The sequence below is a fragment of the Somniosus microcephalus genome, unplaced genomic scaffold (assembly GCF_052327205.1).
Source record: "Somniosus microcephalus isolate GS21.2 unplaced genomic scaffold, FLI_Smic_1.0 unresolved_chr1, whole genome shotgun sequence".
In the NCBI taxonomy this organism is placed as follows: Eukaryota; Metazoa; Chordata; class Chondrichthyes; order Squaliformes; family Somniosidae; genus Somniosus; species Somniosus microcephalus.
The window spans coordinates 32,003,539-32,031,388 of NW_028225179.1; the positions used below are offsets into that span (position 1 = coordinate 32,003,539).

A 27,850-nucleotide genomic window follows, 5' to 3' on the forward strand; every position below is an offset into this window, starting at 1 on the left:
TGCCACTTGTTATAGAGTTATACAGCACAGAAAGAGGCCCTTCGGCCCATCGTGTCGGTACCTTTCTACCTAGACACAATTTAGGACTCAGAACTCAGAGATTCAAACATGAAGTGCTTTATTGGAAGGAAAGGAAGTTCTGGCAAGTTCTGAACAAAGAGAGCTAAACTTAACCGAGAGAATACCCAACCATTTATCTCCTGTGACAGCGCCACCACAGGTGGGAGGAGAACACACAATACATAACAGTGTCTCTCAGTCCCTCGCTCTCAGGGAGATATCTGTACACTGACTGGTGTCTCTCAGTCCCTCTCTCTCAGGGAGATATCTGTACATTGACTGGTGTCTCTCAGTCCCTCTCTCTCAGGGAGATATCTGTACACTGACTGGTGTCTCTCAGTCCCTCTCTCTCAGGGAGATATCTGTACACTGACTGGTGTCTCTCAGTCCCTTGCTCTCAGGGAGATATCTGTACACTGACTGGTGTCTCTCAGTCCCTCTCTCTCAGGGAGATATCTGTACACTGACTGGTGTCTCTCAGTCCCTCTCTCTCAGGGAGATATCTGTACATTGACTGGTGTCTCTCAGTCCCTCTCTCTCAGGGAGATATCTGTACACTGACTGATGTCTCTCAGTCCCTCTCTCAGGGAGATATCTGTACACTGACTGGTGTCTGTCAGTCCCTCTCTCTCAGGGAGATATCTGTACACTGAGTGGTGTCTCTCAGTCCCTCTCTCTCAGGGAGATATCTGTACACTGACTGGTGTCTCTCAGTCCCCCTCTCTCAGGGAGATATCTGTACACTGACTGGTGTCTCTCAGTCCCTCTCTCTCAGGGAGATATCTGTACACTGACTGGTGTCTCTCAGTCCCTCTCTCTCAGGGAGATATCTGTACACTGACTGGTGTCTCTCAGTCCCTCTCTCTCAGGGAGATATCTGTACACTGACTGGTGTCTCTCAGTCCCTCTCTCTCAGGGAGATATCTGTACACTGACTGGTGTCTCTCAGTCCCTCTCTCTCAGGGAGATATCTGTACACTGACTGGTGTCTCTCAGTCTCTTGTAACGGTGGAACAGAGTTGATTGTAAATAACCTGAGTCCATGGTTTTGTTTAATTATTAATGAAGTTTAATTTTGATTTTTCAATTTTTTTCGTTGCTCAGAGGCTTCACATAACATCCCGAAACTTCAGCGAGCTGTGTCCCATCTGCTTCTCGTATTCTTCATCGAAAGCTTCATTCTGTGCCACGGTTAAATGGTTCTTCCAGTCTCCTACCTCACCTGAGAAACAGAGAGTGTGAGAGTGAGGGTGAGAGAGAGAGTGAGAGAGAGAGACAGAGAGAGAGAGAGAGACAGAGAGAGAGAGAGAGAGAGACAGAGAGAGAGAGGGACAGAGAGAGAGAGGGACAGAGAGAGAGAGAGAGAGAGGGACAGAGAGAGAGAGGGACAGAGAGAGAGAGAGAGAGAGAGAGTGAGAGAGAGACAGAGAGAGAGAGAGAGAGAGACAGAGAGAGAGAGACAGAGACAGAGAGAGAGAGACAGAGAGAGAGAGACACCGTAAGTACAGATCGGGGGTAAGTGCAATGACTGTGGGGATGAGCGGATCCCTTTCCCCCTCCCCTCCCTCGGGGGATTGTTCCCCTCGAACTCTGACCCTGACCGGAATGGTCAGTCTCCCAGGGACAGTGGGGGGCGTAACAAACTCCATGGGTCGCGACACTGTCTAGCAGGCGGGCGGGCGGACGAACGGGGGGTTCCCTTGAGCAGGATCACTTTCATCCAAGAGTGTGTGAGAAGCTCATGGATTTCTGTGTCTCTAAGATTCAGTCCGTCCGTTCAGTTGCCTCTGCCACCTCCCTTCCTTCCTCTAGCTCACTGGGCCAAACTTCCTGTAAGGTTCCCCCTTGCCCTAACCCTGAACTCACATCTTTCTCCCTTCACGACCTCTCCGCGGTCATCTTGTCCATGAGACCCACTTCCTGCTCCCTCCACCCTCTTCCCATCAAACTGGCTCCCATGTTATCTGACATTGTTAATGGTTCTCCCTCTTCAGGTACTGTCCCCCTTTCCCTCAAATCTGCCGTCATAGAGCCATAGTCATAGAGTCATAGAGTTTTACAGCGCAGAAAGAGGCCCTTCGGCCCATCGTGTCTGCGCCGCCCATCCATCAATCCCTGTCCAGTCTAATCCCATTTTCCAGCATTTGGTCCATAGCCTTGTATGCAATGGCATTTCAAGTGCCCATCCAAATGCTTCTTGAATGTTGTGAGGGTTCCTGCCTCTACCACCCTTTCAGGCAGTGAGTTCCAGCTTCCAACCACCCTCTGGGTGAAAAAGTTCCTCCTCAAATCCCCTCTAAATCTCCTGCCCCTTACCCTGAATCTATGCCCCCTTGTTATTGACCCCCCTACTAAGGGGAAAAGTTCCTCTTTATCTACCCTATCTATGCCCCTCATCATTTTGTACACCTCAACCAGGTCCCCCCTCAGCCTCCTTTGCTCCAAGGAAAACAACCCCAGCCTGTTTAGTCTTTCTTCATAGCTGAGGCGCTCCATCCCAGGTAACATCCTGGTGAATCTTCTCTGCACCCTCTCCAAAGCAATCACATCCTTCCTATAGTGAGGCGACCAGAACTGCACACAGTATTCCAGCTGTGGCCTCACCAGCGTTTTGTACAGCTCCATCATAACCTCCCTGCTCTTATATTCTATGCCTCTGCTAATGAAGGCAAGTATCCCATATGCCTTTTTAACCACCTTATCTACCTGTTCCGCTGCCTTCAGGGATCTATGTACATGTACACCAAGGTCCCTCTGACCCTCTGTACTTCCTAGGGTCCTACCACTCATTGTGTATTCCCTTGCCTTATTTGTCCGTCCAAAATGCATCACCTCGCACTTTTCTGGGTTAAATTTCATTTGCCACTTTTCCGCCCATCTGACCAACCCGTTAATATCGTCCTGTAGCCTGAGGCTTTCCTCCTCGCAATTTACCACCCCACCAATTTTCGTGTCATCCGCGAACTTACTGATCATACCCTTTACATTCTCATCCAAATCATTAATGTAGATCACAAACAGCAAGGGACCCAGCACCGATCCCTGAGGTACCCCACTGGACACAGGCTTCCAGTCACAAAAGCAACCTTCGACCATCACCCTCTGCCTCCTGCCACTCAGCCAGTTTAGGATCCAACGCGCCAAGGCCCCCTGGATCCCATGGGCTCTTACCTTCTTGACCAGTCTCCTATGCGGGACTTTGTCAAAAGCTTTACTGAAGTCCATGTAAACCACATCCACAGCATTTCCCTCATCCACACACCTAGTCACCCCCTCGAAAAATTCAATCAGATTGGTCAGACATGATTTACCCTTGACAAAGCCATGTTGGCTATCCCCGATTAATCCTTGCCTCTCCAAGTGGAGACTAATTTTGTCCCTCAGAATTTTTTCCAATAATTTCCCTACCACAGATGTTAGGCTCACTGGCCTGTAATTCCCTGGTTTATCCCTGCTACCCTTCTTGAATAATGGTACTACGTTAGCTGTTCTCCAGTCCTCTGGTACATCCCCTGTGGCCAGAGAGGTTCTGAAAATTTGTGTCAGAGCCCCTGCAATCTCCTCCTTTGCCTCACACAACAGCCTGGGATACATCTCGTCCGGGCCTGGGGATTTATCCACTTTTTGGCCTGCTAAAACCGCTAGTACCTCCTCCCTCTCGATGCTAATATGTTCAAGTATGTCACAGTCCCCTTGCCCGACTTCTATGTCTACATCGTCTTTCTCCATAGTGAACACAGAGGCAAAAAATTCATTTAAAACCCCACCTACTTCATCTGGCTCTACACACAGCTTGCCACTTTGGTCCCTAATGGGCCCTACCCTTTCCCTGGTTATCCTCTTGCCCTTAATATACTTATAAAACATCTTAGGATTTTCCTTTATTTTGCTCGCCAGTGTTATTTCATGGCCCCTCCTCGCCCTCCTAATTTCCTTTTTAAGTATGCCCCTGCACCTTTTATACTCCTCTAGGGCTTCCTCCGTCTTTTGTCTTTTGTAACTGCCAAAAGCCCCCCTTTTTTTCCTAATGCATTTTTGTATATCCCTTGTCATCCAAGGTTCCCTTTGCTTGTTGGTCCCACCCTTGACCTTTACAGGAACATGTTGGCGTTGTACTCTCTCCATTTCCCTTCTGAAAGCCTCCCACTGTTTTGATGTGGATTTTCCTATAAGTAGCTGCTCCCAGTCCACTTTGGCCAGATCCTGCCTTATCTTATTAAAATCGGCCTTCCCCCAATTTAGAACCCTTATTTCCGGGCTGTCTTTGTCTTTTTCCATGACCACCTTAAATCTCACCGAATTATGGTCACTATCGCCAAAATGCTCTCCTACAGATACTTCCACCACCTGCCCGGCTACATTCCCTAGAATTAGGTCCAGTACCGCCCCCTCTCTTGTAGGACTTTCTACATGTTGGCTCAAAAAGCTCTCCTGGATGCACTTTAAGAATTCTGCACCCTCTAAGCCTTTCACACTCTGACTATCCCAATTTATATTGGGGAAGTTGAAATCACCCCTCTCCTCAAAAAAACAACCCTTGACACCTCCGTCCTTGGAAACTACCTCCCCATCTCCAACCTCCCTTTCCTCTCCAAAGTCCTTGAATGTGTTGGCGCCTCCCAAATCCGTGCCCATCTTTCCCGCAATTCCATGTTTCCGCCTCGTCACAGTACCGAAACATCTCTCATCAAAGTCACAAATGACATCCTTTGTGACTGTGACAAAGGTAAACTATCCCTCCTCGTCCTTCTTGACTTGGCTGCGGCCTTTGACACGGTTGACCACTCCATCCTCCTCCATCGCCTCTCCACCGTCGTCCAGCTGGGTGGGACTGCACGCGCCTGGTTCCATTCTTATCTATCTCATCGCAGCCAGAGAATCACCTGCAACGGCTTCTCTTCCCGCTCCCGCATCGTTACCTCTGGTGTCCCCCAAGGATCTATCCTTGGCCCCCCTCCTATTTCTCATCTACACGCTGCCTCTTGGCGACATCATCTGAAAACACAGCGTCAGTCTCCACATGTACGCTGACGACACCCAGCTCTACCTCACTACCTCTTCTCTCGACCCCTCCACGGTCTCTAAATTGTCAGACTGCTTGTCCGACATCCAGTTCTGGATGAGCAGAAATTTTCTCCAATTTAAATATTGGGAAGACCGAAGCCATTGTTTCCGGCCCCCACCACAAACTCCGTTCCCTAGCCACCGACTCCATCCCTCTCCCTAACATCTGTCTGAGGCTGAACCACACTGTTCGCAACCTTGGTGTCATATTGGACCCTGAAATGAGCTTCCGACCACATATCCGCAGCATAACAAAGACCGCCTATTTCCACCTCCGTAACATCGCCCGCCTCCGCCCTTGCCTCAGCTCATCCGCTGCTGAAACCCTCATCCATGCCTTTGTTACCTCTAGACTTGACTATTCCAACGCACTCCTGCCTGGTCTCCCACTTTCTACCCTACGTAAACTTGAGGTCATCCAAAACTCAGCTGCCCGTGTCCTAACTCGCACCAAGTCCCGTTCGCCCATCACCCCTGTGCTCGCTGACCTACATTGGCTCCCGATTAAGCAGCATTTGGATTTCAAAATTCTCATCCTTGATTTCAAATCCCTCCACGGCCCTCGCCCCCCCCTCCCTATCTCTGTAACCTCCTCCAGCCCTACAACCCCCCCCCCCCCCCCGAGATCTCTGCGCTCCTCCAATTCTGGCCTCTTGAGCATCTCCTGATTTCCGTCGCTCCACCATTGGCGGCCGTGGCTTCAGCCGCCTGGGCCCTGAGTTCTGGAATTCCCTCCCTAAACCTCTCCGCCTCTCTCTCCTCCTTTACGATACTGCTTAAAACCGACCTCTTTGACCAAGCTTTTGATCACCTGTCCCGAATATCTCCTTCTACGGCTCTGTGTCAAAAATGTTTTTATTGATGTCGCTCCTGTGAAGCATAGAAACATAGAAACTAGGAGCAGGAGTCGGCCATTCGGCCCCTCGAGCCTGCTCCGCCATTCAATGAGATCATGGCTGACCATCCAAACTCAGTACCCTGTCCCTGCCTTCTCCCCATATCCCTTGATCCCTTTAGCCTTAAGAAATATATCGAACTCCGTCTTGAATATATTTAATGAATTGGCCTCAACTGCCTTCTGTGGTAGAGAATTCCACAGGTTCACCACTCTCTGGGTGAAGAAATTCCTCCTCATCTCTGTCCTAAATGGCTTACCCCTTATCCTTAGACTGTGACCCCTGGTTCTGGACTGCCCGACCATCGGGAACATCCTTCCTGCATCTAGTCTGTCCAGTCCTGTCAGAATTTTATAAGTTTCAATGAGATCCCCTCTCATTCTTCTAAACTCCAGCGAATATAAGCCCAATCGACCCAATCTCTCTTCATACATCATTCCTGCCATCCCAGGATTCAGTCTGGTGAATCTTCGCTGCACTCCTTCCATGGCAAGAACACCCTTCCTCAGATAAGGTGACCAAAACTGCACACAATACACAAGGTGTGGTCTCACCAAGGCCCTGTACAACTGCAGCAAGACATCCTTGCTCCTGCACTCGAATCCTCTCGCTATGAAGGCCAACATACCATTTGCCTTCTTAACCGCCTGCTGCACCTGCATGCTTACCTTCAGCGACTGGTGCACAAGGACACCCGGGTCTCGTTGCACTTCCCCTTCTCCCAATCCATTGCCGTTCAGATAATAATCTGCCTTCCTGTTTTTGCCACCAAAGTGGATAACCTCACGTTTATCCACATTATACTGCATCTGCCATGCTTATGCCCAATCACCCAACCTGTCCAAATCATACTGGAGTTTCTCGGCATCCTCCTCACAGCACACACGCCCACCCAGCTTTGTGTCGCCTTGGGACATTTTACTACGATAAATGCGCTATATAAATGCAAGTTATTGTTGTTGTTGAAGGGCCCAGTGTGTTCTAGAATGATACAGCACTGAAGGAGGCCATTCGGCCCATCATGCCCGTGCCGTCTCTTTGGTCGAGCTCTCCAATTATTCCCACTTCCCTCAGCTCTTTCCCCATATCCCTGTCAATAATTCCCCTTCAAGTATTTCTCCAATTCCTCTTTTGAAAGTTACTATTGAATCTGCTTCCACCGCCCTTTCAGGCAGCGCATTCCAGATCACAACAACTCGCTGCGTAAAACACTCTCCTCATCTCCCCCTCTGGTTCTTTTGCCAATTACCTTAAATCTGTGTCCTCTGGTTACCGACCCTCCTGCCACTGGAAACAGTTTCTCCTTATTTACTCTATCGAAACCTTGCAAGATTTTGAACACCTCGATTAAATCTCCCCTTAACCTTCTCTGCTCCAAGGAGAACAACCCCAGCTTCTCCAGTCTCTCCACATCACTGAAGTCCCTCATCCCTGGTACCATTCTGGTCAATCTCTCCCTTAACCTTCTCTGCTCTAAGGAGAACAACCCCAGCTTCTCCAGTCTCTCCACATTACTGAAGTCCCTCATCCCTGGTACCATTCTGGTCAATCTCCCCTTAACCTTCTCTGCTCTAAGGAGAACAATCCCAGCTTCTCCAGTCTCTCCACATCACTGAAGTCCCTCATCCCTTGGTACCATTCTGGTCAATCTCTCCCTTAACCTTCTCTGCTCTAAGGAGAACAACCCCAGCGTCTCCAGTCTCTCCACATCACTGAAGTCCCTCATCCCCTGGTACCATTCTGGTCAATCTCCCCTTAACCTTCTCTGCTCTAAGGAGAACAACCCCAGCTTCTCCAGTCTCCACATCACTGAAGTCCCTCATCCCTTGGTACCATTCTGGTCAATCTCCTCTGCACCCTCTCCAAGGCCCTGACATCCTCCCTAAAGTGCGGTGCCCAGAATTGGACACAATACTCCAGTTGTGGCCCAACCAGAGATTTGGAAAGATTTAGCAATAACTCCCTTGCTTTTTGTAATCTATGCCGAGGATCCCATATGCTTTTTAACTGCTTTCTCAACCTGCCCTGCCACCTTCAAAGATTTGTGTACGTACAGGCCTCTCTGTTGCTGCACCCACATTAAAAATTGTACCGTTTAGTTTACATTGCCTCTCCACATTCTTCCTACCAAAATGTATCACTTCACACTTCTCTGCATTAAACTGCATCTGCCGTGTGTCTGCCCATTTCACCAGTCTGTCTGTGTGTCCTCCTGAAGCCTGTTACTGTCCTCCTCACTGTTTACAATATTTCAGAGTTTCGTATCACCTGAACTTATGCCCTGAGTTCCCAAGACCAAGTCATTAGTCTAGATCAGAAAGAGCTGGATGGTCGAAGTCCAGTTGCTCAACTCCCGCACGCTATCCGTCAGGATTCTCCAGATCGAGGCCCGGAGCAGGAACCCTGGCTGATGTGGAGCTCCTCCGCCCCCCCCCCACCCAGGGGCACTGAGGGAAAATGAGGCTCGCTGCCCCCCCCGCGGCTCACTCCGCACAGGCCGGGAATGGAGCCTGGGCCTCTCCTGCTCTGTGTGTGTGTTAGTGTGGTGGTGGGGGGGCTCAGGACTTCCCTCCAGGCCACTTGTTATGTATTTTCGCTTTTCAATTTATGAATCTATGGCCCCCAAACCGGACACGTGTGCAGTTGAGGGGTCGGGTAACACGGGCTAGTCCCGGGCTACTGGGAAACCCCTGGTACCCTGGGCCCCAGGAGAGCTCAGAGACCAGGTCCCAGAAGGGTGAAAGCTCAGTGTCTTACCCACTGCCCCACCCAGTTTGCCCCCCCCCACTCCCGCCTCACAGAGAGAGGAGCCCTTCGTCCCCTCTGTCTGGGGCTGGACTTGACCCCCAGGTCTCAGCAGGTGAAAGTTCAGCCCCTGACCCCTCCGCCCTCTCGCTGTTGACCCTTCGAACCTACCCTTCCTCATGAAGCTGGAGATGCTGTGAACGAAGATGGCCTTTGGGAGGGTGGAGTAGTTGGTCATCGGGTTGCCCTTCATTACACTGAAGGAGGAAAGTTCAACCACCTTCTCGATGATGTCCTCTTCCAGAACCTTGTCCATGAACTTCACCACCTTCAGAATCTCCCGCCTGGGGTTCTAGGGTGAGAATATCAACATTAGATTCGCCTTGGACCATCTCTCTCTCACTGTCTCTCTCTCTCTGTCTCTCTCTCTCTCTCTCTCTGTCTCTCTCTCTCTTTCTGTCTCTCTCTCTCTTTCTGTCTCTCTCTCCTGCTCTCCCTCTCCCTCTCTCTTTTTCTGTCCCTCTCTGTGTCTCTGTCTATCTCTCTCTCTCTGCCTCTCTGTCTATCTGTCCCCCTCTCTCTCTGTCTCTGTCCCTCTCTGTCTCTCTGTCTCTCTGTCTCTCTCTCTCTCTCTGTCTTTCTCTCTCTCTCTCTCTCTCGCTGTCTCTCTGTCCCTCTGTCTCTCTCTCTCTCTCTATCCTGAATTCACTCTGTGTCCTACCCCCCGACACACGTCCGCCTTAGCGTTCTGTGCCACACTCCTCCATTACCTCCTTCATGTCTTCATAGAAGAGGTAGAGAATCCGACGTTCATCCTTCGCTTCCCACCATCCCTTCACGTGATCGTACCAGGAACCCCAGGCCACTGAAACCGAGAAAGTTCATACAGAGTAAGATCCCAGCGTGCTTCTCCGTGCTTCCAGACTCCAGGATCGCTGGGACTGGATCAGACGCTAAACTGGAGCAAAGTAGAGGAAGCTTTACTCTGTATCTAACCCGTGCTGTACCTGCCCTGGGAGTGTTTGATGGGACAGTGTAGAGAGAGCATTACTTTGTATCTAACCCGTGCTGTACCTGCCCTGGGAGTGTTTGATGGGACAGTGTAGAGGGAGATTTACTCTGTATCTAACCCGTGCTGTACCTGCCCTGGGAGTGTTTGATGAGATAGTGTAGAGGGAGCTTTACTTTGTATCTAACCCGTGCTGTACCTGCCCTGGGAGTGTTTGATAGGACAGTGTAGAGGGAGCTTTACTCTGTATCTAAACCGCGCTACACCTGCCCTGGGAGTGTTTGATGGGACAGTGTAGAGGGAGCTTTACTCTGTATCTAACCCGTGCTGTACCTGCCTTGGGAGTGTTTGATGGGTCAGTGTAGAGCGAGCTTTACTCTGTATCTAACCCGTGCTGTACCTGCCCTGGGAGTGTTTGATGGGACAGCGTAGAGGGAGCTTTACTCTGTATCTAAACCGCGCTGTACCTGCCCTGGGAGTGTTTGATGGGTCAGTGTAGGGGGAGCTTTACTCTGCATCTAACCCGTGCTACACCTGCCCTGGGAGTGTTTGATGGGACAGTGTAGAGGGAGCTTTACTCTGTATCTAACCCGTGCTGTACCTGCCCTGGGAGTGTTTGATGGGACAGTGTAGAGGGAGCTTTACTCTGTATCTAACCCGTGCTGTACCTGCCCTGGGAGTGTTTGATGGGTCAGTGTAGAGGGAGCTTTACTCTGTATCTAACCCGTGCTGTACCTGCCCTGGGAGTGTTTGATGGGTCAGTGTAGAGGGAGCTTTACTCTGTGTAAGAGCCATAAAAGCTTAAGAAAATACTTTAAAATAGTGGCTAAATGGCATAATACAGTTAATTTACCTGAACGACTTATTGTATTAAGAAACCCCCTATTTTCTTGCTCCAGTAGTATAGTCCGACACCCCCTTCATTCTTGCCACAATGGAACAGTCCCTAAGCCACACATGGGTGCAGCCATTTTACAGTTTTAAACGGCACGTGGTGAAAGAGGCAGAAGCTGTGAGGTTTGGAGCAGTACAGTTTTTGACCGTGTTCGTTTATACGTGTTTGCTTTGTAATTCTGTTTGTTAAGTGTTATAGTAAACCGTTTAAAAGACAAAGCTACGTTTGGGAACGTTTTATTTCGACACGCGTCTACTCATTGTTAAAGGCCCCACAGCCCAGTGGCCTGCCTGTTTGGAAACTAAGAAGCGCCACTACATTAGTCAAAAACTAGCTCCCTAAGAAGGAAGGGACGGAATCGTCGGCGAACGTATACATGAATGGTCACGGAGCCAGACGACAATTTAAGAAAGCGAAGGTACAGTGACTGTTACTTGCTTTGTTCATTCTGTTGAGAAGCTAAATAAGAGCTGAGGGTAAAATGGCCGAGGCCTTACGGAGCCAGGAGCTTCCCCCAGCCAGAAGGATTGCTGGCCAAAAGAGGGAAATAAAGCTCACCCCAAAGGCAAGGGAAGAGAAGTTCCATAGAAGCATAGGTGCAAGGAAGGCTAAATTAGTTCAGATAACTGGAAAAATGAAGATAATTGATCGTCTCATGGAAGATAATGCTAATATTAAGAAAGCTGAAGACATGATGTATTACGATTTCTCCAAGCTGCATGAAGAATTTAATATACTCAATGAAGATGTATTAGCACTTCTGCCTGAAGAAGAGGGAAACGCTGATCAGCACAACTGGTTTGATCTTAAATCAACCAGCATTAAGGACTATATCAAGGCCACGGAGCAGTGGATGTTAAAAATTCGTCAAGATGCTGATACAGCAGAGAAAGATAAGGTTGACGATGAAGTCGGACCAGACGATAGCATTTCAGAGACTTCCGCCAGACCGAGCAAAAATCGAAAAGAAGGTAGCTCTGTTTCTGGACGCAGGTCAGTCGCTTCTACCACAAGCTCGGCGCGACGCATGAGAGCGGAGGCTGAACGGGCGGCGCTGATGGCGCGCGCAGCATCTTTAGATGAGAAGCAAGCTCTTGAACGGGAAGAGGCCCAACTGCGGGTCCAAGAGGCCCAACTGCGGGTCCAAGAGGCCCAACTGCGGGCCCAAGAACAGGCCCAAGTGCAGGCCCAGCGGGCCCAGGTGCAGGCAAAGAAAGAACGGCTGGAGATGAAAACAGCTATCGAGGTCTCAGACGCCAGGTTGAGTGCGTACGAAGATTATGAAGGCTCACGGGACGGCGGGAGGCACTGCCAGTCAACGTTGCCACATAGAGTTGGATCCAGGGCACCTTCAAGAGTTACAACAGAGCCCGAAAGCAATTCCCCGGCATTACAGCGTGGAAGAGTGGCCTCTCCACTAACAGGAGCACGTGATGCTACCCCAGATGTCAGACGGTCTAGACTAGACCCTGCTGATGACCACCAGAGGCCTGAAGACACAGGGAGAAGCCTATACCGAGTGATGCAGCGTCAGAACGAAATTACAGAGATGCTTGTAAAACAACAGAATCTGTTTCGACTCCCTCAAAGAGACATACCAGTGTTCCAAGGCGACCCACTCAAGTATAAGCCCTTCATCAGATCCTTTGAACAAGCCATTGACTCCAAGACAGAGAGCAGCAGTGATAAGTTGCACTACCTGGGACAGTACACCAGTGGTAAACCACAAGACCTGGTCAGAAGCTGTGAACACATGAGACCGGACCGGGGATACATAGAAGCCAGGAAGTTGCTGCAGGAGCACTATGGTAACGAGCTGAAGATAGCCACTGCATATATCGAAAAGGCTACCAAGTGGCCACAGATCAGATCGGAAGACGGAGAGGCATTGAACGCATATGTTCTCTTCCTCATAGGATGTCGCAACACCATGGAGGATGTTGAATTCATGGAAGAGATGGACAATCCTACGACTATGAGAATCGTCATCTCTAAGCTTCCTTACAGGATGAGAGAACAATGGAGAAGAACAGCCTTTGAGATAATGGAGAGACGGAAAAGTAGAGCCAGGTTTGCAGACTTAGTGAATTTCATAGACAAACAGGCTAAAATTGCTAGGGACCCATTGTTTGGAAACATCCAGGATGTCAGCCCGACCACCGATGGAAGAGTGAAAGCCAAGCCTGCTGAATCAAAGACTCTCAGGAAAGGTGGTTCCAGGGGAAGCAGCTTTGCAACTATCGTCACTCAGGCCGAGGAAGAAAGGCCCCAGAACTCATCTCCCAAAAAGAGCAGCACAGTGACGCCTGCTAATGCCTTTCAGAAGCCATGCTTATTCTGCCAGAAGAATCATACATTGGATTTCTGCAGCGACATCAAAGCACAGCCACATAAGGACAGAATCGAATTCCTGAAGTACAACGGCCTATGTTTTGGATGTCTCTCTCAGGGGCACCTGAGTAGAAACTGTAAGCAAAGAACAACATGCAGAGAGTGCACTCGGAAACATCCCAGTCTGCTGCATATCCATAAAGAAGAACAAGTCTCTAAGAAGAGTGAAGAAAACAATACCGACGAGAAGGTTGTTTCAAGTGCTCTGGTGTCGCTAGAACCAGAGACTTGTGGACTCACTGGGGCCGGTGACAGTGACTGTATTCTTGCCATCGTACCAGTAAGGATCAAGTCTAAGAGGAGTGAGAAGGTTGTGGAGACTTACGCCTTCATGGATCCAGGTAGCTCAGCAACGTTCTGCACAGAATCACTCATGCGACAGCTGAACGTTAGAGGCAGAAGAACAGAAATCCTATTACGCACCATGGGTCATGAGAAGTCAATGCAAAGTTATATCCTGTCAGACCTAGAAGTGTGTGGACTTGAAGAGAAGGACTTCATAGACCTGCCTAATGTTTTCACACACAGGGAGATTCCTGTTAGAATGGGGAACCTAGCCCTGCAGAAGGATGTGGATAGATGGCCTTACCTAGAAAAGGTGCGTCTCCCATACATTGAAGTAGAAATTGGCCTATTAATTGGAACCAATGCCTACAAAACTATGGAGCCATGGCAGGTGATAAACAGCAAGGATGACGGACCCTACGCCGTCAGGACAGCCCTTGGATGGGTAATCAATGGACCGGTAAGGAGAGATGATGGCCACAAGTCAAACAAGGAGGAACGACAAAACGTCACAGTTAATCGCATCTCTATCGCAAGCATTGAAGAACTGTTGATACAGCAGTTCAACGCAGACTTCTCAGAACGCAGCTGTGAGGAAAAGACAGAGATGTCACAAGAAGACCATCAGTTCATGGGTTTGATGACAAGGTCTACACAGTTCATTGATGGCCACTATCACATTGGTTTGCCACTGAGAAGACAGACCGCGAAGATGCCGAACAATCGCTGCATAGCAGAGCAACGCGCCATCAGTCTAAAGAGAAAGCTGAACAAGAACCCCGACTTTCACGAAGACTACAAAGGCTTCATGAGAAACATCATAGCGAAAGGCTATGCTGTAAAAGTGCCCGAAGAACAGTTGAACAGAGACGATGGAAGGGTCTGGTACATTCCTCATCACGGGGTGTATCACCCAAAGAAGAAAAAGATCCGTGTAGTGTTTGACTGCGCTGCCTCATTCAGAGGAACTTCATTGAATGACCAGCTGCTTCAAGGTCCTGATCTTACTAATACCCTCATTGGCGTCTTGACTAGGTTTAGACAAGAGCTCGTTGCCATGATGGCAGACATAGAATCAATGTTCTACCAAGTCAGAATCCCTGAGGAAGATGCTGATCTTCTGCGTTTCCTTTGGTGGCCAGATGGCGACGTTAGTCAAGCGATGGTGGAATGTAGAATGGCCGTACACCTGTTTGGAGCCACATCATCTCCCAGCTGTGCAAGCTACGCTCTCAGAAAAACTGCAGAAGATGGCAAGGGCAAAGCACCATCCGAGGCTGTGGAGACAATCTTCAGAAACTTTTATGTCGATGACTGTCTGAAGTCCGTGTCAACAGAAGACGATGCCATCGCACTGTCAAGAGACCTTAGAACTCTGTGTTCGAATGGAGGATTCCATCTGACTAAGTGGATAAGCAACAGCAGAGCAGTTCTAGCTTCTATCCCAGAAAAGGAAAGAGCCACTGAAGTCAAAGATCTGGACCTGAGCCACGATGTCCTTCCTATCGAGAGAGCTCTTGGTGTACAATGGTGCATCGAGTCAGACACGTTCAACTTCAGGATAATGGTGAACGAAAGACCATCCACAAGACGAGGGATCCTCTCCGTGGTCAGTTCCATCTACGACCCTCTCGGATTCCTGGCACCACTCATTCTGCCGGTGAAGCTGATGCTACGAGAGCTGTGTAGAGACAAGAGAGGATGGGATGAAGATATCCCAGAAGGTCAAGCTCAGAGATGGCACAGATGGCTGACAGATTTGCAACAACTTTCTAGTTTCAACGTCAGTAGATGCATCAAGCCCGCGAGTTTTGGAGTTACAAAGACGGCTCAACTACATCATTTCTCGGACGCCAGTGAGGACGGCTATGGCACGGCTACCTACCTCTTGCTGACAAATCAACAGGGCCAGAAACATTGTGCCTTCCTCATGGGAAAATCCAGGGTGGCTCCGCTGAAGCAGGTCGCCATCCCGAGACTGGAATTGACGGCAGCGGTTGTTGCAGTTAAAGTTGACCAGGTGATGCGTAAAGAGTTAGACCTCTTCTGGACCAGATGGACAAGAGAATACTTACCTCTGCTACAGGAGCGTCAAAAATGGTCCAAAATAAAGAGGAACTTCATCGTCGGAGACATTGTCTTAATTGTGGATGATTCAGCCCCTAGAAATTCTTGGTTGATGGGAAAAATAACTAAGACCATGCCAGACTCCAGAGGCGTCGTTCGTCGCGTCTGTTTGCAAACCAAGACCAGTACCCTGGAGAGACCGATCACAAAGCTCTGCCTGCTACAAGAAGCAGCGTGAAAAGCTCCTGAACGAAAGAAAAAAGTGGACACTTGTATTGTAAATATGTTGAACTCATTAGTTTATGACTCTTAATGTTTGAGTAATTGATATGCTTCATGTGCCTAGTCAATTAGGGGCCGGAATGTAAGAGCCATAAAAGCTTAAGAAAATACTTTAAAATAGTGGCTAAATGGCATAATACAGTTAATTTACCTGACCGACTTATTGTATTAAGAAACCCCCTATTTTCTTGCTCCAGTAGTATAGTCCGAGACACCCCCTTCATTCTTGCCACAATGGAACAGTCCCTAAGCCACACATTGGGTGCAGCCATTTTACAGTTTAAACTGCACGTGGTGAAAGAGGCAGAAGCTGTGAGGTTTGGAGCAGTACAGTTTTTGACCGTGTTCGTTTATACGTGTTTGCTTTGTAATTCTGTTTGTTAAGTGTTATAGTAAACCGTTTAAAAGACAAAGCTACGTTTGGGAACGTTTTATTTCGACACGCGTCTACTCGTTGTTAAAAGCCCCACAGCCCAGTGGCCTGCCTGTTTGGAAACTAAGAAGCGCCACTACACTCTGTATCTAACCCCATGCTGTACCTGCCCTGGGAGTGTTTGATGGGACAGTGTAGAGGGAGCTTTACTCTGTGTCTAACCCGTGCTGTACCTGTACCTGCCCTGGGAGTGTTTGATGGGACAGCGTAGAGGGAGCTTTACTCTGTGTCTAACCCGTGCTGTACCTGCCCTGGGAGTATTTGATGGGACAGCGTAGAGGGAGCTTTACTCTGTATCTAACCCATGCTGTACCTGCCCTGGGAGTGTTTGATGGGACAGTGTAGAGGGATCTTTACTCTGTATCTAACCCGTGCTGTACCTGCCCTGGGAGTGTTTGACGGGACAGTGTAGAGGGAGCTTTACTCTGTATCTAACCCATGCTGTACCTGCCCTGGGAGTGTTTGATGGGACAGTGTAGAGGGATCTTTACTCTGTATCTAACCCGTGCTGTACCTGCCCTGGGAGTGTTTGATGGGGACAGTGTAGAGGGAGCTTTACTCTGTATCTAACCCGTGCTGTACCTGCCCTGGGAGTGTTTGCTGGGACAGTGTAGAGGGAGCTTTACTCTGTATCTAAATGGTGCTGTACCTGCTCTGGGAGTGTTTGCTGGGACAGTGTAGAGGGAGCTTTACTTTGTATCTAACCTGTGATGTACCTGCCCTGGGAGTGTTTGATGAGACAGTGCAGAGGGAGCTTTACTCTGTATCTAACCCGTGCTGTACCTGCCCTGGGAGTGTTTGATGGGACAGTGTAGAGGGATCTTTACTCTGTATCTAACCCGTGCTGTACCTGCCCTGGGAGTGTTTGATGGGACATTGTAGAGGGAGCTTTACTCTGTATCTAACCCGTGCTGTACCTGCCCTGGGAGTGTTTGATGGGACAGTGTAGAGGGATCTTTACTCTGTATCTAACCCGTGCTGTACCTGCCCTGGGAGTGTTTGATGGGACAGTGCAGAGGGAGCTTTACTCTGTATCTAACCCGTGCTGTACCTGTACCTGCCCTGGGAGTGCTGATGGGACAGCGTAGAGGGAGCTTTACTCTGTGTCTAACACGTGCTGTACCTGCCCTGGGAGTATTTGATGGGACAGCGTAGAGGGAGCTTTACTCTGTATCTAACCCATGCTGTACCTGCCCTGGGAGTGTTTGATGGGACAGTGTAGAGGGATCTTTACTCTGTATCTAACCCGTGCTGTACCTGCCCTGGGAGTGTTTGACGGGACAGTGTAGAGGGAGCTTTACTCTGTATCTAACCCATGCTGTACCTGCCCTGGGAGTGTTTGATGGGACAGTGTAGAGGGATCTTTACTCTGTATCTAACCCGTGCTGTACCTGCCCTGGGAGTGTTTGATGGGACAGTGTAGAGGGAGCTTTACTCTGTGTCTAACCCGTGCTGTACCTGCCCTGGGAGTATTTGATGGGACAGCGTAGAGGGAGCTTTACTCTGTATCTAACCCATGCTGTACCTGCCCTGGGAGTGTTTGATGGGACAGTGTAGAGGGATCTTTACTCTGTATCTAACCCGTGCTGTACCTGCCCTGGGAGTGTTTGACGGGACAGTGTAGAGGGAGCTTTACTCTGTATCTAACCCATGCTGTACCTGCCCTGGGAGTGTTTGATGGGACAGTGTAGAGGGATCTTTACTCTGTATCTAACCCGTGCTGTACCTGCCCTGGGATTGTTTGATGGGGACAGTGTAGAGGGAGCTTTACTCTGTATCTAACCCGTGCTGTACCTGCCCTGGGAGTGTTTGCTGGGACAGTGTAGAGGGAGCTTTACTCTGTATCTAAATGGTGCTGTACCTGCTCTGGGAGTGTTTGCTGGGACAGTGTAGAGGGAGCTTTACTTTGTATCTAACCTGTGATGTACCTGCCCTGGGAGTGTTTGATGAGACAGTGCAGAGGGAGCTTTAGTCTGTATCTAACCCGTGCTGTACCTGCCCTGGGAGTGTTTGATGGGACAGTGTAGAGGGATCTTTACTCTGTATCTAACCCGTGCTGTACCTGCCCTGGGAGTGTTTGATGGGACAGTGCAGAGGGAGCTTTACTCTGTATCTAACCCGTGCTGTACCTGTACCTGCCCTGGGAGTGCTGATGGGACAGCGTAGAGGGAGCTTTACTCTGTGTCTAACACGTGCTGTACCTGCCCTGGGAGTATTTGATGGGACAGCGTAGAGGGAGCTTTACTCTGTATCTAACCCATGCTGTACCTGCCCTGGGAGTGTTTGATGGGACAGTGTAGAGGGATCTTTACTCTGTATCTAACCCGTGCTGTACCTGCCCTGGGAGTGTTTGACGGGACAGTGTAGAGGGAGCTTTACTCTGTATCTAACCCATGCTGTACCTGCCCTGGGAGTGTTTGATGGGACAGTGTAGAGGGATCTTTACTCTGTATCTAACCCGTGCTGTACCTGCCCTGGGAGTGTTTGATGGGGACAGTGTAGAGGGAGCTTTACTCTGTATCTAACCCGTGCTGTACCTGCCCTGGGAGTGTTTGCTGGGACAGTGTAGAGGGAGCTTTACTCTGTATCTAAATGGTGCTGTACCTGCTCTGGGAGTGTTTGCTGGGACAGTGTAGAGGGAGCTTTACTTTGTATCTAACCTGTGATGTACCTGCCCTGGGAGTGTTTGATGAGACAGTGCAGAGGGAGCTTTAGTCTGTATCTAACCCGTGCTGTACCTGCCCTGGGAGTGTTTGATGGGACAGTGTAGAGGGAGCTTTACTCTGTATCTAACCCGTGCTGTACCCGCCCTGGGAGTGTTTGATGGGACAGTGCAGAGGGAGCTTTACTCTGTATCTAACCCGTGCTGTACCTGCCCTGGGAGTGTTTGATGGGACAGTGTAGAGGGAGCTTTACTCTGTATCTAACCCGTGCTGTACCCGCCCTGGGAGTGTTTGATGGGACAGTGCAGAGGGAGCTTTACTCTGTATCTAACCCGTGCTGTACCTGCCCTGGGAGTGTTTGATGGGACAGTGTAGAGGGAGATTTACTCTGTATCTAACCCCGTGCTGTACCTGCCCTGGGAGTGTTTGATGGGACAGTGTAGAGGGAGCTTTACTCTGTATCTAACCCCGTGCTGTACCTGCCCTGGGAGTGTTTGATGGGACAGTGTCGAGGGAGCTTTACTCTGTATCTAACCCCGTGCTGTACCTGCCCTTGGAGTGTTTGATGGGACAGTGCAGAGGGAGCTTTACTCTGTATCTAACCCGTGCTGTACCCGCCCTGGGAGTGTTTGGTGAGCGGTTCTGATTGGAGGTTGTATCTCACCTTGTCCATTCATGAAGTTTAGTAGAAATCCCTGCCAGGTTCCAGGCTCGGGCATAGTTTGGCACATGCGATGGAAGTGAAAGTAGGAGACCAGATTATCCTTGGCATTGCGAGCCACCACTATCACCTGGAAACAGGATAGAAATGTCCATTAAACAATCATCAGTCTCACACAGTTTGGAGACTGAGGGAGGGGAGGAGTCCCACAGTTTGGAGATTGAGGGAGGGGAGGAGTCCCACAGTTTGGAGACTGAGGGAGGGGAGGAGTCCCACAGTTTGGAGATTGAGGGAGGGGAGGAGTCCCACAGTTTGGAGATTGAGGGAGGGGAGGAGTCCCACAGTTTGGAGATTGAGGGAGGGGAGGAGTCCCACAGTTTGGAGATTGAGGGAGGGGAGGAGTCCCATAGTTTGGAGACTGAGGGAGGGGAGGAGTCCCACAGTTTGGAGACTGAGGGAGGGGAGGAGTCCCACAGTTTGGAGACTGAGGGAGGGGAGGGAGTCCCACAGTTTGGAGACTGAGGGAGGGGAGGAGTCCCACAGTTTGGAGATTGAGGGAGGGGAGGAGTCCCACAATTTGGAGACTGATGGAGGGGAGGAGTCCCACAGTTTGGAGACTGAGGGAGGGGAGGAGTCCCACAGTTTGGAGACTGAGGGAGGGGAGCGAGTCCCACAGTTTGGAGATTGAGGGAGGGGAGGAGACCCATAGTTTGGAGATTGAGGGAGGGGAGGAGACCCACAGCTTGGAGACTGAGGGAGGGGAGCGAGTCCCACAGTTTGGAGATTGAGGGAGGGGAGGAGTCCCACAGTTTGGAGACTGAGGGAGGGGAGGGAGTCCCACAGTTTGGAGACTGAGGGAGGGGAGGAGTCCCACAGTTTGGAGATTGAGGGAGGGGAGGAGACCCATAGTTTGGAGACTGAGGGAGGGGAGGAGTCCCACAGTTTGGAGACTGAGGGAGGGGAGGAGTCCCACAGTTTGGAGACTGAGGGAGGGGAGGAGTCCCACAGTTTGGAGACTGAGGGAGGGGAGGAGTCCCACAGTTTGGAGATTGAGGGAGGGGAGGAGTCCCACAGTTTGGAGATTGAGGGAGGGGAGGAGTCCCACAGTTTGGAGACTGAGGGAGGGGAGGAGTCCCACAGTTTGGAGATTGAGGGAGGGGAGGAGTCCCATAGTTTGGAGACTGAGGGAGGGGAGGAGACCCACAGTTTGGAGATTGAGGGAGGGGAGGAGTCCCATAGTTTGGAGACTGAGGGAGGGGAGGAGTCCCACAGTTTGGAGACTGAGGGAGGGGAGGAGTCCCACAGTTTGGAGACTGAGGGAGGGGAGGAGTCCCACAGTTTGGAGACTGAGGGAGGGGAGGAGTCCCACAGTTTGGAGACTGAGGGAGGGGAGGAGACCCACACTTTGGAGATTGAGGGAGGGGAGGAGTCCCACAGTTTGGAGATTGAGGGAGGGGAGGAGACCCACAGTTTGGAGATTGAGGGAGGGGAGGAGACCCACAGTTTGGAGATTGAGGGAGGGGAGGAGACCCACAGTTTGGAGATTGAGGGAGGGGAGGAGTCCCACAGTTTGGAGACTGAGGGAGGGGAGGAGACCCACAGTTTGGAGACTGAGGGAGGGGAGGAGTCCCACAGTTTGGAGATTGAGGGAGGGGAGGAGACCCACAGTTTGGAGGATCTGGGGAAGAATGGGTTTGAGTTGGAGATGGTGCGATGAGTCTGAAGTTGAAAATGGTGAGGATGAAGAGTGTACAGGGCGGGGGGACTGGTAGAATCCGAGTCTCTCGGGTACCGTACCTTGCAATCCTGCTCCCAGAATGATCTGGGGATGAGCTGGATCGGGAGGTGGGTTTTAATGACCCTGGGAGACGGCATTTTCTCAATCAGTTCAAGACCTGAAATCACATGGAGGCCTTATCAGTTCCCAGCATTCTCGGCTTCTTTCAACCCCGCTCCACATTGTACATCTGATAGCCCCTCCAACTCTCCCCGGGGTACAGGTCCCCACGGGCACCGACTCTCCCCGGGGTATGGGTCCCCATGGGCACCATACTCCCCGGGGTACGTGTCCCCACGGGCACCAGCTCTCCCGGGAGTACAGGTCCCCACGGGCTCCGACTTTCTCCGGGGTACAGGTCCCCATGGGCTCCGACTTTCCCCAGGGTACGGGTCCCCACGGGCACTGACTCTCCCCGGGGTACGGGTCCCCACGGGCTCCAACTCTCCCCGGGGTAGGGGTCCTCATGGGCTGTGACTCTCCCCGCGGTACGGGTCCCCACGGGCACTGACTCTCCCCGGGGTACGGGTCCCCTCGGGCGCCGACTCTCCCCGGGGAATGGGTCCCCATTGGCACCGACTCTCCCCGGGGTACGGGTCCCCATGGGCACCGACTCTCCCCGGGGTACGGGTATTCACGGGCACCGACTGTCCCCGGGGAACGGGTCCCCGCGGGCACCGACTCTCCCCAGGGTACGGGTCCCCGTGGGCACCGACTCTCCCCGGGGTACGGGTCCCCGCGGGCACCGACTCTCCCCAGGGTACGGGTCCCCGGGGTACGGGTCCCCACGGGATCCTACTCTCCCCGGGGTACGGGTCCCTGCGGGCACCGACTCTCCCCAGGTTACGGGTCCCCACGGGCACTGACTCTCCCCGGGGTACAGGTCCCCGCGGGCACCAACTCTCCCCGGGGTACGGGCCCCACGGGCACCGACTCTCCCCGGGGTACTGGTCCCCGCTGGCACCGACTCTCCCCGGGTATGGGTCCCCACGAGCAGTATATCTGCTGACTTTTCAGTTTAACTTGATGGCGTCTCTCACCAGATGGCCTCTCATCTGAAAATAATTCGAGGAAGGGGATCCTCTCATCGATGGAGGCTCGTTTACACACCTCCGCATCACCGCGGCAATTGATGAGATCCACAATCTCCTGCATCCAAGTAGTCCCTGTGGAGAGAAAGAGAGAAATCACAAGAGAGAGAGACACAACGGGGAAGAGAGGGAGAGAGAGAGGGACAGAGAGAGAGAGACAGAGAGAGAGACGCTAAGCAAAAGGAAAAATATCTGTCATATTGGGCAGAAACAACAAAAACTCAAAGCAAACTCAATTGCTACTTGGCCCTAAACAGACAATACAACATGGCTGATTACCTGACCAGGGTAAAGGATAGCAAAATGAGAAAAACCTTGACAATGTACAGACTTAGTGAACATAGCCTGGCGATCGAAAAAGGCAGACACAGACAGACCCAGCTACCAAGAGAGGACAGGATATGCTCTCACTGCAGTCAGGGAGTGGTGGAGACAGAGATGCACTTCCTCATAGCTTGTGGAAAATATCAGAGCATAAGGGAGAATTTCTACCCAAAATTCACAAAAATATGCCCGGAATTCAGAAATTTGAATGCCGACCAAAAACTCCCATACCTACTAGGGGAAAAGAGAAATTGTGTAACCTTAGCGGCACACTATGTTACAGCTTGCCATAAACAGAGGGACAACCACTAAATCTAAGAAAAGAGTATATACAAATTATATGAATGTATATTTATACACTCAGGGATATATCTGTTTATACACTGTATGGATAGATCTGTATTTTTGTGTTCAACCATGAATGTTTTTCAATGCTTTGGCAACATAAGATGTACCTTGTCATGCCAATAAAGCGATTTGAATTGAATTGAATTGAATTGAATTGACAGAGAGAGAGAGAAAGAGAGAGAGAGAAAGAGGGAGAGATTCAGAGAGAGGGGGAGAGACAGAGAGAGAGAGAGAGAAAATTGGGCTCTAACAGTAAATCTAAAGAAAACCAACATCATGATTTTTCAGAAAAGACCCAGATGTCAGGAAAACAAATACCAGTTTACCCTCAGTGATACCACTATAGGACACACTATGAGCTACACCTACCTTGGTCTAACTATTACAGCATCAGGGAGCTTCAGCATAGCAGTGAATGCACTAAAAGAAAAAGCCCGAAGAGCCCTATATGCAATAAAAAGAAAATTCTACAACATCCAAATCCCAATCAAAATCTGGCTCAAAATTTTTGACAGCATAATCCTGCCCATTGCACTGTACGGTAGTGAAGTATGGGGCCCGCTAAATCACCAAAGCTACACTAAATGGGAAAAACACACAATAGAAGCCCTACATGCAGAATTCTGCCGAAGCATCCTTCGCACCCAAAGAAAAACGCCAACAAATGCATGCAGAGCCGAACTAGGCAGATACCCACTGATAATAAACATCCAAAAACGAGCACTAAACTTCCTAAATCACCTCAAATCTAGCTCCCCAGACACCCTTCATTTCAAAGCCTTTCAGACCCAAGAGCTAAACCCAGAAAAGAGTCCCCTGAGTCAGCTGCTACTGAAACTAAGTACTCAGCCGGACCCTGACCAGCCCCAGACCAACACAGCCGTCCAAACACCAATCCGAGTGAACCAAATCATTAAAAAATGCAAAGAAACCTACCTGGAACATTGGAACAAAATAACCGAAAGCCAAAGCAGATTAGAATGTTACCGGGCCCTAAAAAGAGAATATAAACTGGCAGACTACCTCACGACCATCAGAGACACAAAACAGAGACAGACCCTCACCAGGTACAGACTAAGCGACCACCAACTGGAAATTGAAAAAGGCAGATACAAGAAATCCTGGCAGCCTAGAGAGAATAGAATATGCGATCAATGTCTGGCTGGCGAGGTTGAAACAGAAATGCATTTCCTCCTAAAATGCGAAAAATTCAACACATCAAGAAACATATTATTCAACAAGCTAAGCCAAACAACCCCAGATTTCAAGGAATTGGATGATCTGTCAAAATTGAGATTAGTCCTAGGAGAAGGAGACAGACCATACCTTGGGGCCAAATATGTAACAACATGTCACAACCTGAGGACTGTTTAAAAGTAAGACTGTTTAAAATTAATATTGAACGTACCAAATGAAGTAGAAAGACTGTTTAAAATTAATATTGTTTAAAAGTAATATTGTATGTACCCAACAAATGTCAAATCGATTGACACCTACAGAATGGTGGAAAACTGTACCTTTTTGATATGTAAGCTTTGGCAATATGGTTCTCTGTAAACTTTCATGCCAATAAAGCATTTGAACTGAACTGAACTGAGAGAGACGGAGAGAGAGAGACAGAGAGAGAGAGAGAGAGACAGAGAGAGAGGAGAGAGAGAGAGACAGAGAGAGAGAGAGAGAACGCAGTTACCCAGTAAATATCACCATGTGTCGCAGAGATTACTCTGGTTTGGGGAGGGGCTGATGGTCCGTCTCGAGCAGAATAGAAAAACCTGCAACAAGAAGTCACCAAATTCACACTGATTCTCCCTCCGCTCCTCACAGGCCCTTCCCCTGGTGTCCTTGCACCGTGGGGCCTCGGCCCTTCCCCCTGGTGTCCTGCACCGTGGGGCCTCGGCCCTTCCCCCTGGTGTCCTGCACCGTGGGGCTTCGGCCCTTCCCCTGGTGTCCCTGCACCGTGGGGCCTCGGCCCTTCCCCTGGTATCCTGCACTGTGGGGCCTCGGCCCTTCCCCTGGTGTTCTGCACCGTGGGGCTTCGGCCCTTCCCCTGGTGTCCCTGCACCGTGGGGCCTCCCCCGCCCCATGGGGCCTCGTCCCTCTCCCCTGCACAGTGGGGCCCCTGCCTTTCCCCTGCACCATGGGACCTCAGTCCTTTCCCCTGCACCGTGAGGCCTCGGCCCTCTCCCCTGCACTTTGGGGCCTCGACCATCTCACCTGCACCGTGGGGCCTCGGCCCTCTCCCCTGCACCTTGATGGCCTCGGCCCTCTCCCCTGCACTGTGGGGCCTTGGCCCTCTCCCCTGCACCGTGGGGCCTCGGCCCTTCCCCTGCACTGTGGGGCCTCGGCTCTCTCCCCTGCACCGTGGGGCCTCGGCCCTGCACCGTGGGACCTCTCCCCTGTACCATGGGGCCTCGGCCCTTCCCCTGCATCGTGGGGCCTCAGCCCATCCCCTGCACTGTGGGGCCTCGGCCCTTCCCCTGCACCGTGGGGCCTCGGCCCATCCCCTGCACCGTGGGGCCTCGTCCTTCTCTCCTGCACCGTGGGGCCTCGGCCCTCTCCCCTTCACCGTGGGGCCTCAGCCCTTCCCCTGCATCGTGGGGCCTCAGCCCATCCCCTGCACTGTGGGGCCTCGGCCCTTCCCCTGCACCGTGGGGCCTCGGCCCATCCCCTGCACCGTGGGGCCTCGTCCTTCTCTCCTGCACCGTGGGGCCTCGGCCCTCTCCCCTTCACCGTGGGGCCTCAGCCCTTCCCCTGCACCGTGGGGCCTCGGCCCTTCCCCTGCACTTTGGGGCCTCGACCATCTCACCTGCACCGTGGGGCCTCGGCCCTCTCCCCTGCACCTTGATGGCCTCGGCCCTCTCCCCTGCACCCTGGGGCCTCGGCCCTCTCCCCTGCACCGTGGGGCCTCGGCCCTTCCCCTGCACCGTGGGGCCTCAGCCCTTCCCCTGCACCGTGGGGCCTCAGCCCTCCCCCTGCACCGTGGGGCCTCGGCCCTCTCCCCTGCACCGTGGGGCCTCGGCCCTCTCCCCTGCACCGTGGGGCCTCGGCCCTCTCCCCTGCACCGTGGGGCCTCGGCCCTCTCCCCTGCACCGTGGGGCCTCGGCCCTCTCCCCTGCACCGTGGGGCCTCGGCCCTCTCTCCCCTGCACCGTGGGGCCTCGGCCCTCTCCCCTGCACCGTGGGGCCTCGGCCCTCTCCCCTGCACCGTGGGGCCTCGGCCCTCTCCCCTGCACCGTGGGGCCTCGGCCCTCTCCCCTGCACCGTGGGGCCTCGGCCCTCTCTCCCCTGCACCGTGGGGCCTCGGCCCTCTACCCTGCACCGTGGGGCCTCAGCCCTTCCCCTGGTGTCCTGCACCGTGGGACCTCTCCCCTGCGCTGTGGGGCCTCGGCCCTCTCCCCTGCGCTGTGGGGCCTCGGCCCTCTCCCCTGGGCCACTCACCTGCTTTGGGATAAGTCGCGATGAGTAGGTCGTCAGGTTTCGCCTGGAAGAGATCCACCTTCTCCCAGTTGTCTGCAGACCAGTCACACAAGGGCACACCTTGGACCGCTTTAACCTGCGGCCGAGTAATTTTGACCTCCAGGGGCTCAGGGTGACAATTCAGCGACATCTTCAGTCTCCTCAACCTGTGTATCCAGATGTTAAAGAACATCAAAGCTCAAGTGTCCAGAGACACATCTGTTCCTCCCTTTGTCCACTGACCCTTATCCACAGGGACCGAGAGACTCCCGTCTCCCTCAGTACCCACTGACCCTCACCCACTGACCCTCACCCACAGGGACCGAGAGGCTCCTGTCTCCCTCAGTACCCACTGACCCTCGCCCACAGGGACCGAGAGGCCCCTGTCTCCCTCAGTGCCCACTGACCCTCGTCCACAGGGACCGAGAGGCTCCCGTCTCCCTCAGTACCCACTGACCCTCACCCACAGGGACCGAGAGGCCCCTGTCTCCCTCATTACCCACTGACCCTCGTCCACAGGGACCGAGAGGCCCCTGTCTCGCTCAGTGCCCACTGACACTCGCTCACAGGGACCGAGAGGCTCCTGTCTCCCTCAGCCCCCCATCCACCACCTTAAATATTCACTCCCTCCACCACTGGTGCACCATGGCTGCAGTGTGTACCATCTACAAGATGCACTGCAGCAACTCGCCAAGGCTTCTTCGGCAGAACCTCCCAAACTCGCGACCTCTTCCACCTAGAAGGACAAGGGCAGCAGGCGCATGGGAACACCACCACCTCCAAGTTCCCCTCCAAGTCACACACCATCCTGACTTGGAAGTATATCAGCCGTTTCTTCATTGTCGCAGGGTCAGAATACTGGAACTCCCTACCATAAACCGTACCGACTACAGCAGCTCAAGAAGGCGGTTCACCACAACCTTCTCGAGGGCAATTAAGGATTGGCAATAAATGATGAAATAGCCAGTGACGTCCACAAGTGGGGAGTGAGTAAATCAGAACCAGATTAAACATTAACCAGTCCTCTGTAAATGGGCAATCCCTTGCCCAGTTAACCCTGAGAGGGATAGCTTGGGAGATATCTGTACACTGACTGCTGTCTCTCAGTCCCTCTCTCTCAGGGAGATATCTGTACACTGACTGGTGTCTCTCAGTCCCTCTCTCTCAGGGAGATATCTGTACACTGACTGGTGTCTCTCAGTCCCTCTCAGGGAGATATCTGTACACTGACTGCTGTCTCTCAGTCCCTCTCTCTCAGGGAGATATCTGTACACTGACTGGTGTCTCTCAGTCCCCTCTCTCTCAGGGAGATATCTGTACACTGATTGGTGTCTCTCAGTCTCTCTCTCTCAGGGAGATATCTGTACACTGACTGGTGTCCCTCAGTACCTCTCTCTCAGGGAG

At 51.7% G+C, this 27,850-nt stretch overlaps 1 protein-coding gene and 1 long non-coding RNA gene across 3 annotated transcripts in view; one reads left to right on the top strand and one right to left on the bottom strand.

Moving 5' to 3' along the window:
- Window positions 1–1,106: 1,106 nt before the first annotated feature.
- LOC147094569 (sulfotransferase 1C2-like) lies at window positions 1,107–27,396 on the bottom strand. 2 transcript variants are annotated; one of them, XM_085974398.1, is made up of 8 exons: window positions 27,319–27,396; window positions 26,429–26,613; window positions 22,269–22,394; window positions 21,249–21,346; window positions 19,455–19,581; window positions 9,536–9,630; window positions 8,937–9,117; window positions 1,107–1,282 (listed from the first exon to the last, which is right to left on the bottom strand). In XM_085974398.1, exons 2-8 carry the CDS (start codon window positions 26,595–26,597, stop codon window positions 1,170–1,172), a joined length of 909 nt encoding a protein of 302 aa, XP_085830524.1. In that variant the 5' UTR covers window positions 26,598–26,613; window positions 27,319–27,396; the 3' UTR covers window positions 1,107–1,169. The 2 variants fall into 2 exon arrangements, with proteins under 2 accessions (XP_085830524.1, XP_085830525.1); XM_085974399.1 differs by having other exon boundaries at window positions 27,331–27,349.
- The window catches only part of LOC147094570 (uncharacterized), a 66,734-nt gene continuing 54,795 nt past the window's right edge, over window positions 15,912–27,850 (top strand). Inside the window, exon 1 of the long non-coding RNA XR_015074748.1 lies at window positions 15,912–16,011. This is a non-coding gene — a long non-coding RNA (uncharacterized LOC147094570). The remainder of the gene's footprint in view (window positions 16,012–27,850) is intronic.